Source organism: Chlorocebus sabaeus, chromosome 6, assembly GCF_047675955.1.
Source record: "Chlorocebus sabaeus isolate Y175 chromosome 6, mChlSab1.0.hap1, whole genome shotgun sequence".
NCBI lineage: Eukaryota > Metazoa > Chordata > Mammalia > Primates > Cercopithecidae > Chlorocebus > Chlorocebus sabaeus.
The window spans coordinates 360318-373676 of NC_132909.1; the positions used below are offsets into that span (position 1 = coordinate 360318).

Below are 13359 nucleotides of genomic sequence, written 5' to 3' on the forward strand. Positions count from 1 at the left end.
TGCCTAAAACGCACACGCATCAGTCACAGGACGACTTAGGGGTTTGTTCATAAAAAAGATTTTGGGGGTAGCGGCTGGAAGTGGGGAGTCTCGGAGCGCTGGTCCTGTTACAGGAAAGGGATCCGATTCAGACCCCAAGGGAGAGGGTTCTGGGATCTCGCGCAAGAAAGAATTCAGGGCGAGTCGGCAGTGCAAAGTAAAATCAAGTGTGTTAAAAAAGTAAAGTTGTGAAAGAAGAGCTACTCCATAGACAGTAGGACGTTCCTGAAAGTAAGAGGAGGAATGCATGCACCCTAGGCACAATGCTTGCGTATATATAGGCTAAAAATAGATTCTGGGGAGATGTGCTCTGCTACAAGGGTTTGTGAAAAAGAATTAATTTCTTAATTACTGTATTTTTCAAGAATCTATATTATTTTTAAAGCAAAATTAGGAATGCCTTTATTCTCTAGATACCAGGATTTCTGGACACTCCCAAGTCTGGGTCTGTTTTAGTAAACATTATTAATTTGTTCCCTTAACCGTAAACATCTAGAGGTTAGGAATACCTACTTTTCTGGGAATGCAGCCCAGCCTCATTTTCCTAGTCCTCACTCAAAATGGAGTCGCTCTGGGTCGAATGCCTTTGACAGTCCTATTGCTTCTCCTTGTGGATGTTCACTTTGTGATGTGTCTTTTCTGTGGGTCTGTTGTAGTCCATTAAAATGTTTATTAAAAGTGTGGCGCGGTGGCTAACCCCTATAATCCCAGCACTTTGGGAGGCTGAGGCGGGCGGATCACGAGGTCAGGAGTTCGAGACCAGCCTGGCCAGTATGGTGAAACCCCGTCTCTACTAAAAATACAAAAAATTAGCTGGGCGTGGTAGCAGACACCTGTAGTCCCAGTTTCTCAGGGGGCTGAGGCAGGAGAACCGCTTGAACTTGGGAGGTGGAGGTTGCCTTTAGCCGAGGTCGGGCCACTGCACTCCAACCTGGGAAACAGCAAGACTGTCTCAAAAAAAAAAAAAAAAAAAAAACATGTTGCATTCAAACCGCAACAATTTTTAATTTTGTTTAATTTTTACTAAGAGCCAGACACATAGCAGGGAAGAATGTAGTTACTTGTTATTTGCTCACCCCCATGGGGCTGATGGTGTAGTCTGAGGGACTGAAGATCAACCATGACATGGCCCTTCACACAGTGTTGAAGGAGTGAAGAAGTCACCAGTGGGGACGGAGCAGCTGACTCCTGAGGGGCTCGAGCTGGCCACACTCTCTCACATCCTTCTGGCCCTGTACCCTCTCTGCTCTTTGCTGGACCTCGCTCCTGAGAAGGAGCAGGTGTTAGGCAAGTTACACAAAATTATGAGAGGACATGGTTTTGGACTGAGCTCCTGCTCTAGGCCTCATGAGACCAGACCAAACCAAGACAGAGTCACTTAGGCTAAATGCCACATAATCAGATTGATACTTTAAGCAGGTAGATCCCTAAACAAACCAGATTTCCAGTCTACCTGCGTCAGCATAATAAGGAAGTCCCCTCTGCTTTAATCCCTACAAGAAAAGTAACCTAGTTAGTTAACTAATTAGCCTTTTCTCTATTGTTCTGTTTCCTTGTTCCCACCTTACAAAAACCACTATTCTACCATTGCCCGGTGGGAGCCGTCATTCTGTTTTGCAGAGTGGAGGCTGCCCAGATTTATGAATCACAAATAAAAGCCAATTTGATCTTTTACCAAATTTGTTAAAATTTTTTCTTTTGGCTGGGTGCAGTGGATCATGCCTGTAATCCCAGCACTTTGGAAGGCTGAGGTGGGTGGATCACCTGAGGTCAGGAATTTTGAGACCAGCCTGGCCAACATGGTGAAACCCTGTCTCTACTACAAATACAAAAATTAGCCAGGTGTGGTGGCAGGTGCCTGTAAACCCAGCTACTTGGGAGGCTGAGACAGGAGAATGGCTTGAACCCAGGAGGTGGAGGTTGCAGTGAGCCAAGATTGCGCCACTGCACTCCAGCCTGGGCGACGGAGTGAGACTCCATCTCAAAAAATAAAAATAAAAATAAAATTCTGTCTTTTGACAGATGTCTTCACTCACCTGAGCAAGCGGCAGCTGCTGTGGGAACTCGATCAGGCAGCCTTCCAGGAGACCAAATCTGTCTTCTATTGGGAGTCCCAAAAAGCTGCCAGCAGCACCCCCTTCTCTGCAGGCAAAGAAGATACTAGGAGGATCTATTGCCTTCCCCTGAACAGTGGCCACCAGTGTTGGAGAGGTAGGGGCAGGTGTGCAAGGATCTATTATCTTCTCTTTAGGGGAAGCCTGTGTGTTCTTTTTTTGTTGTTTGTTTTTTGAGACAGGGTCTCACTCTGTTGTCCAGGCTGGAATGCAGTGGTGCAATCTTCACCCACTGTAACCTCCGCTTCCCAAGCTCAAGTTATCCTCCAACCTCAGCCTCCTGAGTAGCTGGGAGCACAGGTGAGAGCCACCACACCGGGGTTTTTTTGTTTTTTTGTTTTTTTTTTTTTTGAGATGGAGTCTCGCTTTGTCGCCCAGGCTGGAGTGCAGTGGTGCGATCTCAGCTCACTGCAAGCTCTACCTTCCGGGTTCACGCCATTCTCCTGCCTCAGCCTCCGAGTAGCTGGGACTACAGGCACCCGCCACCACACCCGGCTAATTTTTTGTATTTTTAGTAGAGACGAGGTTTCACCATGTTAGCCAGGATGGTCTCGATCTCCTGACCTCGTGATCTGCCCGCCTTGGCCTCCCAAAGTGCTGGGATTACAGGCGTGAGCCACTGCGCCCAGCCGGGCTAATTTTTATAGAGACTGGATTTTGCCATGTTGCCCAGGCTGGTCTCGAACTCCAGAGCTCAAAGCAATCTTGTCTGCCTCAGCCTCTGAAAGTGCTAGGATTACAGGAATGAGCCACTGTGCCCAAACCTGTGTGTTCATTTTGGAGGCAGTCACTGGGCTCAGCTTTCCTCCTAGTTCTAATGGTGTGGAATCCGTTATTTTGATGTCCTATTATTTCCTCTTTCCTCCTCTTCTTTTTTTTTTTTTTAATTTTTGAGACAAGGTCTTGTCTGTTGCCCAGTCCAGAGAGCATCACGGCTCACTGCAGCTTCAACCTCTTGGGCTCAAAGGATTCTCCCACCTCAGCCTCATGCCACCATGCCTGGCTCATTTTTGTATTTTTTTTTTTTTTTTTGTAGAGATATGGTTTTGCAATGCTGCCTAGGATGGTCTTGAGCTTCTGATCTTAAGCAGTCCACCCATCTTGACCTCCCAAAGTGCTGGAATTACAAAAACGCACCCAGTCTATTTTTTTTTTTTTTTTCTAGTTCTTGTTTATCTCCTTGATTATAAGGTAGGAGTTTGTCGATTGCATTAGTTCTTAAAGTGTGGGTCAGGGAGCCCTAGATGTTCCTGAGATCCTTTCAAGGTATCAGTGGGTTCAAAACTAGGTTCATAATAATAATAAGATGTTGGCATTTTCTTTTGTTGCCAGAGGGCTCAGGAGGGTCACTGGATGCCAGTGGCAGTTGGTGTCCAGGTTCTTGAAGCCATCGCAGGAAAGAATTCAGGGATTAATCAGAATAAGCAGAAAAGCCAGAAGCTTTCATTGCAAAGTGAAAGGAAACACGGGAGACAAGTGTGAGGGAGTGGTTCCTGGCTCCTGAGTCACACCCAACGTTGTTTGCATTTCTCATTTTATGGGTGTTTAATTATGGGTGGAATAGTCACTGGCATCTGGAAAAGGAGGAGATTTCAGGCACCGCCCTCCCCCCACCCCCACTCCAGTTACCACCCCCTTTCTCCCTTATTTGGGTTTGCCTGGAAAAGTCATGGACATGTCACCCTGACCAGTTTTGGCTGTCTTCTCTCCCTTATTTTGGATTTTGTTATTCTGTGGTTTCTTTGCCTACTGCTTGTTTTAGTTGTCGTTTGGGTTTTTCCATTCTCCTGGACTACCCAGTGCTATTCCTCTCTCCTTTCACTCTCATTTTCATGGGAATATACAATACAGTTGTCCAGAGGCTGCTGGATGAGTCATATTGTAACAGATGCAATGGGGACATGCAGCTATGGGAACTCAACTGCCTTCAGTGAAGCCAGACATTAAGGAGATTTGAAAAAATATCATACAATGCCACTCTTCTCCCTATTTCTGTTTTGGAAAATGCTGTTTTTCATAAAGTAGGTGATTTAAAAAAATATGTTGTATTAGTCATGTGGGCTCTGGTAACAACATACTACAAATGGGGTGGCTTAAACAACATAAATTTTTGTTACAGTTGTAGAAGCCAGAAGTCTGAGATCAATGTGTTGGCACAGTTGGTTCCTTCTGAGGGCTACAAGAAAGTATATGTTCCATCCCTTTCCTTAGTTTTTGGTGGTTTGCTGCCAATCTCTGGCATTCCTTGGCTTGTAGATCTCTAACTTTGTCTTCAAATGGCATTTTTCCTGTGTGTGACAAGCTATCTGTCTCCAAATTTCTGTTTTTATAAGGACAATAGTCATAATGGACCAGGGCTCACTCTAATGATCTCATTTTAGCTCTTTAAAGATGCTGTCTCCAAATAAGGTCTGAGGTCCTATGGGTTAGAACTTCAACATATCGATTTTGGGAAGAGACACAGCTCAACCTATATATTAACATAGAATGGGTTTATTTTGAAAAATTATCTTAATAAAACATATTAATTTTTTTCTGTTTTAATTCCTAATACACCAAATACTGATAGGACCTACATAAACAAAAACAGTTTAGGAGCCGGGCACGGTGGCTCACGCTTGTAATCCCAGCATTTTGGGAGGCCGAGGTGGGCAGATCACAAGATCAAGAGTTCGAGACCATCCTGGCAAACATGGGGAAACCCCGTCTCTACTAAGAATACAAACATTAGCCAGGCGTGGTGGCAGGTGCCTTTAGTCCCAGCTACTCGGGAGGCTGAGGCAGGAGAATCACTTGAACCTGGGAGGCAGAGGTTGCAGTGAGCCGAGATCGTGCCACTGCTCTCCAGCCTGGACAATAGAGCAAGACTGTCTCAGGGGAAAACAAAACAAAACAAAAACTGTTTAGGGTCTTCAGTGACTTTAAGAGTGTGAAGGGGTCTTGAGACAAAAAACTTGAGACACACTTGTCTATAGAATAGGCTTTTTTTTTTTTTTTTTTTGACAGAGTCTCACTCTGTCACCCAGGCTGGAGTGCAGTGGCACAATCTCAGCCCACTGCAATCTCTGCCTCCTGGGTTCAAGCGATTCTCCTGCCTCATCCTCCCAAATAGCTGGGATTACAGACACCCGCCACCACGCCCAGCTAATTTTTTGTATTTTTAGTAGAGGCAGGGTTTCAGCCTGTTGGCCAGGCTGGTCTCTATCTCCTGACCTGGTGATCCACCCACCTTGGCCTCCCAAAGTGCTGGGATTACAGGCGTGAGCCACCATTCCTGGCCTAGGCTTTAGGCAAGCTTTGGTATTTTGTATTCATGTTGATCATTTGATATAAAGTACTTATTTTTACTTAAACAGATTTAGTTTTTTTATTTCCTCTTTGACCAAACAGCTGTTTCATATATATTCTAAAATATCCACAATTATTAATTTGTACTTTTGTTGTGCTATTGAAGTATATGATAATATGATTTTCTACTTTCTTGATTTCTTTCTTCTTTATTGAGATGGAGTTTTCACTCTTGTTGCCCAGGCTAGAGTACAATGGCATGATCTCGGCTCACCACAACCTACACCTCCCATGTTCAAGCTATTCTCCTGCCTCAGCCTCCCAAGTAGCTGCGATTACAGGTGTGCACCACCACGCCCAGCTAATTTTGTATTTTTAGTAGAGACGGGGTTTCTCCATATTGGTCAGGCTGGTCTCAAACTCCTGACCTCAGGTGATCTGCCAGCCTCGGCCTCCCAAAGTGCTGGGATTATAGGCAGGAGCCACTGTGCCTGGCCCGGGATTTCCCTTCTTTGATCCTAGCAGAGAGAGCATGGCCAGATGTATTCACTCCATACATAGTAGTTGCTGTCCTCCATGCCTTGCACACATATTTCTCTTCCTGTGTGATTCCCACTGGGCACAGTCTCAGAGAAGAACCACCAAATCCCTGCTCCCATCACCTACAGAGCCCCCATATTGGAAAGGACACGGGGGCATTGCATACATGGTCTGCAACTGACTCTCGTACCGAGCCATTTCAAGACTTGCTGAAGAAAAGCTTCTTTAAGACTGGAGGCTTGGTCAGGGAGAATTGCTGAATGCTTTGACCAATTTGCTGGATCTGTTGTGGGGTTCCTCTAGGAAAAAGAACACTGGCCGTTTGGAAAGCTACATGGAGGCGTTGGTCGCAACAGAGGGACCCACCATCTAAGCAAGAAGCAGAGCCTACCTGTTCTGCTCAGGTGACAACAGACAAAGCATTTTTCATCTAAACCTCAGGTTGTCCTTTGAATCATGAGGGCTATGTTATTGCAAAAGGTTTTAAGAAAAGAAAACAGGCCGGGCGCGGTGGCTCAAGCCTGTAATCCCAGCACTTTGGGAGGCGGAGACGGGTGGATCACGAGGTCAGGAGATCGAGACCATCCTGGCTAACACGGTGAAACCCCGTCTCTACTAAATATTACAAAAAACTAGCCGGGCGAGGTGGCGGGTGCCTGTAGTCCCAGCTACTCGGGAGGCTGAGGCAGGAGAATGGCGTGAACCCGGGAGGCGGAGCTTGCAGTGAGCCGAGATCTGGCCACTGCACTCCAGCCTGGGCGACAGAGCAAGACTCCGTCTCAAAAAAAAAAAAAAAAAAAAAAAGAAAAGGAAACAGGTGATTGGCAGGGTGACCATGGGGAAGTACATTCAGTACTTGGCCGTAATGCAGATTCACATGCCCGTCTTGCCCCTTCAGAACGGTTTCCACCCAGTCCCAGGATATCATCACCTTCTCAGGTCTGCACTCCCTGGGACACACTGACTTCTTCTTTTCTTCTTTTGTTTTTGAGACGGAGTCTTGCTCTGTCACCCAGGCTGGAGTGCAGTGGCACTATCTCGGCTCACGGCAAGCTCCGCCTCCCGGGTTCACGCCATTCTCCTGCCTCAGCCTCCCGACTAGCTGGGACTACAGGTGCCCGCCACCTCGCCCGGCTAGTTTTTTGTGTTTTTAGTAGAGACGGGGTTTCCCCGTGTTAGCCAGGATGGTCTCGATTTCCTGACCTCACAATCTGCCCACCTCCGCCTCCCAAAGTGCTGGGATTACAGGCGTGAGCCACCGTGCACAGCCTTTTTTTTTTTTTTTTTTTTTGAGAAGGAGACTCATTCTGTAGCCCAGGCTGGAGTGCCGTGGCGCAATCTCAGCTCACCGCAGCCTCCACCTCCCAGGTCCTGGTTCAAGCAATTCTCCTGCCTCAACCTCCTGAGTAGCTGGGATTACAGGCACACGCCACCATGCCCAGCTAATTTTTGTATTTTTAGTAGAGACGGAGTTTCACCATGTTGGCCAGGCTGGTCTTGAACTCCTGACTTCATGATCCACCCTTCTCGACTTTTTCTTGATAAGACATCTGGAAAATCAAATCTTCAAGGACTAACCCACTCCCTTTAAATCCAAGGGATTATTTTCATTTTTAAAGAGATGGGGTCTCACTCTGTTGCCCAGGCTGGAATGCAGTGGTGCAATCTCAGCTCACTGCAGCCTCAACTTCTCAGGCTCAAGTGATCCACCCACCTCAGCCTCCTGAGTACCTAGGACAACAGGCATGTGCTACTATGCCCAGCTAATTATCATATTTTTTGTAGAGACGAGGTTTCACCATGTTGCCCGGGCTGGTCTCCAACTCTTAGGCTTGAGTGATCCACCTGCCTCAGCCTCCCAAAGTACTGGGATTACAGGTGTGTGCCACCACATCCACCCTACCCACCTCCAACCACTTTTAATCATCTCTGTTCCAGTTCTTCTCGAGGACACCTCTGTAACGCTAATCTTTGATCATCTTTATTTATTTTATTTTTCCTGGAGATGGAGTCTTACTCTGTTGCCCAGGCTGGAGTGCAGTGGTGCAATCTTGGCTCACTGCAACCTCCGCCTCCCGGGTTCAAATGATTCTCCTGCCTCAGCCTCCTGAGTAGCTGGGATTACAGGTGCCCAACACCACGCCAGGCTAATCTTTGTATTTTCAGTAGAGACGGAGTTTCACCATGCTGGCCAGGCTGGTCTCAAACTCCTGACCTCAGGTGATCCGCCCGCCTCGGCCTCCCGAAGTGCTGGGATTACAGGCCTGATCCACCACATCCAGCCAATCATCTTCAGTCTTTACTAACTTCCTGCTCTGACAGGTGAGGATCTGACTCACATCTGCTTCCAATTCCTCTCATATTACATTTCAAGCTTTTTCATCTCCTAAGTGAACTTACATATCATATTGAAAAGCCTGAACCTCTACTCTCCACTACTTCTTTCCTTGTCTACTCTCCCACATCTGCAGGTGGGGCTGACGTTGTCAGTGACAGGAATAATGACAACAGTGCCCGCCACTGTGAAGTTGTCAGGTCCCAGCCATGTGTTACTTCCTAAAACTGAAAAGCAGGCCGAGTGCAGTGGCTCACGCCTGTAATCCCAGCACTTTGGGAGGCCAAGGCAGGCGGATCACGAGGTCAGGAGATCGAGACCATCCCGGCTAACACGGTGAAACCCCATCTCTACTAAAAATACAAAAAATTAGCTGGGCATGGTGGCAGGTGCCTGTAGTCCCAGCTACTCTGGAGGCTGAGGCAGGAGAATGGCGTGAACCCAGGAGGCGGAGCTTGCAGTGAACCGAGATGGTGCCACTGCACTCCGGCCTGGGCAACAGAGCAAGACTGTCTCCAAAAAAAAAAAAAAAAAAATTAACAGCCAATACAGGCCGAGTGCGATGGCTCACGCCTGTAATCCTAGCACCTTGGGAGGCTGAGGTGGGTGGATCAGTTGGAGACCAGCCTGACCAACATGGTGAAACGCTGTGTCTACTAAAAATACAAAAATTATCCGGGCGTGGTGGCGCCCACCTGTCATCCCAGCTACTCAGGAGGCTGAGGCAGGAGAATCGCTTGAACCCGGGAGGTGGAGGTTACAGTGAGCCGAGATCGCGCCACTGCACTCCAGCCTGGGCAAGAGTGAGACTCCTCAAAAAAAAAAAAAAAAAAAAAGCCAATACCTGGGGTTCATGTCACAGCTATGCAAATGCCATTCCCTGAAGGGTCAAGCAACACATCTGACTGCATCTCCTCCTCCTTTATTTAAATTTCATGAGCTTTTTGCCCCTCCAGCAGGAATTACTACATCAATGTCAAGTGAACACTACTTTCTAAAGTTACCTTCACATAGGAACTATAACCCTCTAGCAGGATTTGTATAGTATGAGCACGATTTACCTTGTAGCCTTCAATTACAATTATCTTTTTTTTTTTTTAAGTTATGGGTGAATAAACATTCATTTTCTTACCCTATTCCTTTCCTAGATTGAAAACTCTTTTCTCTAGAGAAGGTTCTGCCATGCCATCTGCTCTGTGTTTGTTTTGTGACAGAGTCTCATTCTGTCGCCCAGGCTGCAGTGCAGTGGCACGATCTCGACTCACTGCAACCTCTGCCTCCTGGGTTCAAGCAATTCTCCTGCCTCAGCCTCCTGAGTAGCTGGGATTACAGGCGTGCACCACTGCACCTGGTTAATTTTTGTATCTTTAGTAGAGACAGGGTTTCACCATCTTAGCCAGGCTGGTCTCAAACTCCTAACCTAGAGTGATCCACCTGCCTCGGTCTCCCAAAGTGCTGGGATTACAGGCGTGAACTACCAGGCCCAGCCCTGCCATCTTTTTTTTTTTTGAGACAGAGTCTCGCTTTGTTGCCCACACTGGAGTGCAGTGGCACAATCTTAGCTCACTGCAACCTCCACCTCCCGGGATCAAGCAATTCTCCTGCCGCAGCCTTCTGACTAGCTGAGATTACAGGCATGCACCACCACACCTGGCTAATTTTTGTATCTTTAGTAGAGACGGGGTTTCACCATCTTGGCCAGGCTGGTCTCAAACTCCTAACCTAGACTGATCCATCTGCCTGGGTCTCCCAAAGTGCTGGGATTACAGGCGTGAGCCACCATGCCCGCCCCTGCCATCTGTTTCTTTTTTTTTTTTTTGAGACAGAGTCTCGCTTTGTCACCCATGCTGGAGTGCAGTGGCACAATCTTAGCTCACTGCAACCTCCACCTCCCGGGTTCAAGCGATTCTCCTGCCTCAGTCTCCCAAGTAGCTGGGAGTACAGGTGTGAGCCACCACGCCTGGCCCTGCCATCTGTTTTGTTTTTGTTTTGAGACAGACTCGCTTTGTAGCCCACACTGGAGTGCAGTGGCACTATCTTAGGTCACTGCAACCTCCACCTCCTGGGATCAAGTGATTCTCCTGCCTCAGCCTCCCAAGTAGCTGGGATTACAGATGTGAGCCATCACGCCCGGCCCTGACATGTTTTTCTTTTCTTTTTTTTGAGACAGAGTCTTGCTTTGTCGCCCAGGCTGGAGTGCAGTGGCACAATCTTAGCTCACTGCAACCTCTACCTTTGGGGTTCAAGCGATTCTCCTGCCTCAGTCTCCTGAGTAGCTGGGATTACAGGCGCCTGCCACCGTGCCTGGCTTATTTTTGTATTTTTATTAGAGATGAGGTTTCACCATATTGGCCAGGCTGGTCTCGAACTCCTGAGTTCAGGTGATCTGCCCGCCTCAGCCTCCCAAAGAGCTGGGATTAAAGGCATGAGCCACCACACCAGGCCTGCCATCTGTTTTTAATCGCAGTGTTCTCAATTTTCCACGGTGCATGGGTCTTATTAATTCTGATCATACATGGCATGACCTGAAAATTTCCTTGCAGCCCTGGGGAAGTTTCCCTTTGTCTTTTTCTTACTTATTTGTTCAATGTGGAAAGTAAAAGTTCCTCTTCAAAGTTTCCCTTCTTGTTAAAGAATAAATCATAAATGTTGAAAAGTAAGTTTCTCTTATAAACTAACTTCCTTGAAGCCTCCTTGCTTTGTGCTGATAAGTCTTTGTTAAGCTCTATCCTATGTGGCTGTTAAACATGCTCATAGGCACGTAGCATGTTCTATGTCCTTGTACCTTAACCAAGATATTTGTCCTGGATGTGCCCACAGGCACATTCCAGCTCACAGCCTATGCTCCTTCTGTATCTGGCATAAGCAGCTTCCTCTTTTCCTTTGTCTTTCCATTACTGTTGCCTATTTCGAAAAGTTTTAAACGTTAGCCAATCTAGTGTTAGTTTAGACTGTGCAGTCTGGCTGCAGCCAATGGAGACAGGACACAGTAGCAGGGACAAACTACGTAACGAATAAAAATTGCTTCCCTCCTTTGATCAGGTGTGCTCTTGCCATTGTTCCATCTGTGATGAGTACCCTTTCTGCAGAAAGTAAAAACGGCCTTGCTGAGAGAATTAAAGTTATGTTCGAGGTGCTATTTCTTTGCAGCACCAGGGAATGAGCATTCTGTTTCTCAATAAACATTTTACATCTAACATTGAACAATCTTACTTGTAAAGTCAGAGTCTGCTCTTGTTCTCATTGTTCTATTTTATCAAAATATCTGCATTATTTTTTATTTGTAACCCTTTTTTTTTTGAGATGGTGTCTCGCTCTGTCGCCCAGGCTGGAGTGCAGTGGTGTGATCTTGGCTCACTGCAAGCTCTGCCTCTCAGGTTCATGCCATTCTCCTGCCTCAGCCTCCCGAGTAGCTGGGACTATAGGCGCCTGCCACCACACCCAGCTAATTTTTTGTATTTTTAGGAGAGACAGGGTTTCCCCGTGTTAGCCAGGATGGTCTCGATCTCCTGACCTTGTGATCCGCCCGCCTCAGCCTCCCAAAGTGTTGGGATTACAGGCGTGAGCCATTGCACCCAGCCGATCTTGGCTCACTGCAACCTCCACCTCCCGGGTTCAAGTGATTCTCCTGCCTCAGCCTCCCAAGTAGCTGGGATTACAGGCGCCCACCACCACGCCCGGCTAATTTTTGTATTTTAAGTAGAGACGGGGTTTCACCATGTTGATCAGGCTGGTCTCGAACTCCTGACCTCATGATCCACCCGCCTTGGCCTCCCAAAGTGCTGGCATTACAGGCATGAGCCACCACACCCAGCCTTGTAACCCTTTCTTGACTCACTTTTAGATTAACAAGATGCTTTAAATATTTGATTCTGCCGGGCGCAGTGGCTCATGCCTATAATCCCACCACTTTGGGAGGCCAAGGTGGGCGGATTACTTGAGGTCAGGAGTTGGAGACCAGCCTGGTCAACATGGTGAAACTCCATCTCTACTGAAAATACAAAAAATAGCTGGGCGTGGTGGCACATGCCTGTAATCCCATTGCTTGAACCTGGGAAGTGGAGGTTGCAGTGAGCCAAGATCAGTCCACTGCACTACAGCCTGGGCAACAGAGCAAGACTCCATCTCAAAAAACAAAGAATATTTGGTTCCTCTGAATATCTGTCTTTTCTGCTTTGTCTTAGATACCTTCTTTCACAATGGAGACTTTATCTTTTGCTCCTTGCCTGCCACCTATATTGAAGAGGCTATGAGAAAGCAGACAGGAAGCTCCACAGACAGGCGGGGCTGCTTTAAGAGTACACTGTGCTTGAGGGTGAAGAGGGCGAGAACCAGCTATCAGGTAAAAAGTTCTGAAATGCCAGAATAAAGTAGCCCTTGCTACAGACCAAAATACATCAGATTCCGTTGTCCCCTGAACTAATCTTTTAGCACATGGCTCCTTCCCTACTTAACTTTTTGCTAACCCACAGCCAGATAGTTAATGCCAGGCAGGAAAAAAAAGAAATGGGGAGGAGCCTGAGTTTCATGGACAGACCTTTGATTAACCTACGTTCTGGTCTATTAATCTATGGCTCTGCTGGGGGCTGCCACATCTGCTGCCACAGCTTCTCCTCACCTGACCCTGTCCAGCTTTCCTCATTCTGTATGTTTGGCTCTTGGCTATACTTCCGTCTGCCTTTTTTTTTTTTTTTTTTTTTTTGGGACAGAGTCTTGCTCTGTCGCCCAGGCTGGAGTGCCATGGAGTGATTTTGGCTCACTGCAAGCTCTGCCTCCTGGGTTCACACCATTCTCCTGCCTCAGCCTCCCGAGTATCTGGGACTACAGACGCCCACCACTAATTTTTTGTATTTTTAGTAGAGACGGGGTTTCACCGTGTTAGCCAGGATGGTCTTGATCTGACCTCGTGATCCACCCGCCTCGGCCTCCCAAAGTGTTGGGATTACAGGTGTGAGCCACCGCACCCGGCACTTTCTTCTGTTGTTTTGTTTTTGAGATGGAGTCTTGCTTTTCGCTTTTTTGCCCAGGCTGGAGTTCAATGGC

General features: G+C 47.3%; 1 protein-coding gene across 1 annotated transcript in view; it reads right to left on the reverse strand.

Moving 5' to 3' along the window:
* Positions 1 to 379: 379 nt before the first annotated feature.
* ZNF544 (zinc finger protein 544) overlaps positions 380 to 13359 on the reverse strand; it is a 41491-nt gene continuing 28511 nt past the window's right edge. Inside the window, exon 6 of the mRNA XM_073015792.1 lies at positions 380 to 986. Within this exon, the coding sequence (XP_072871893.1) occupies positions 889 to 986 (98 nt within the window). The 3' untranslated portion in view covers positions 380 to 888. The remainder of the gene's footprint in view (positions 987 to 13359) is intronic.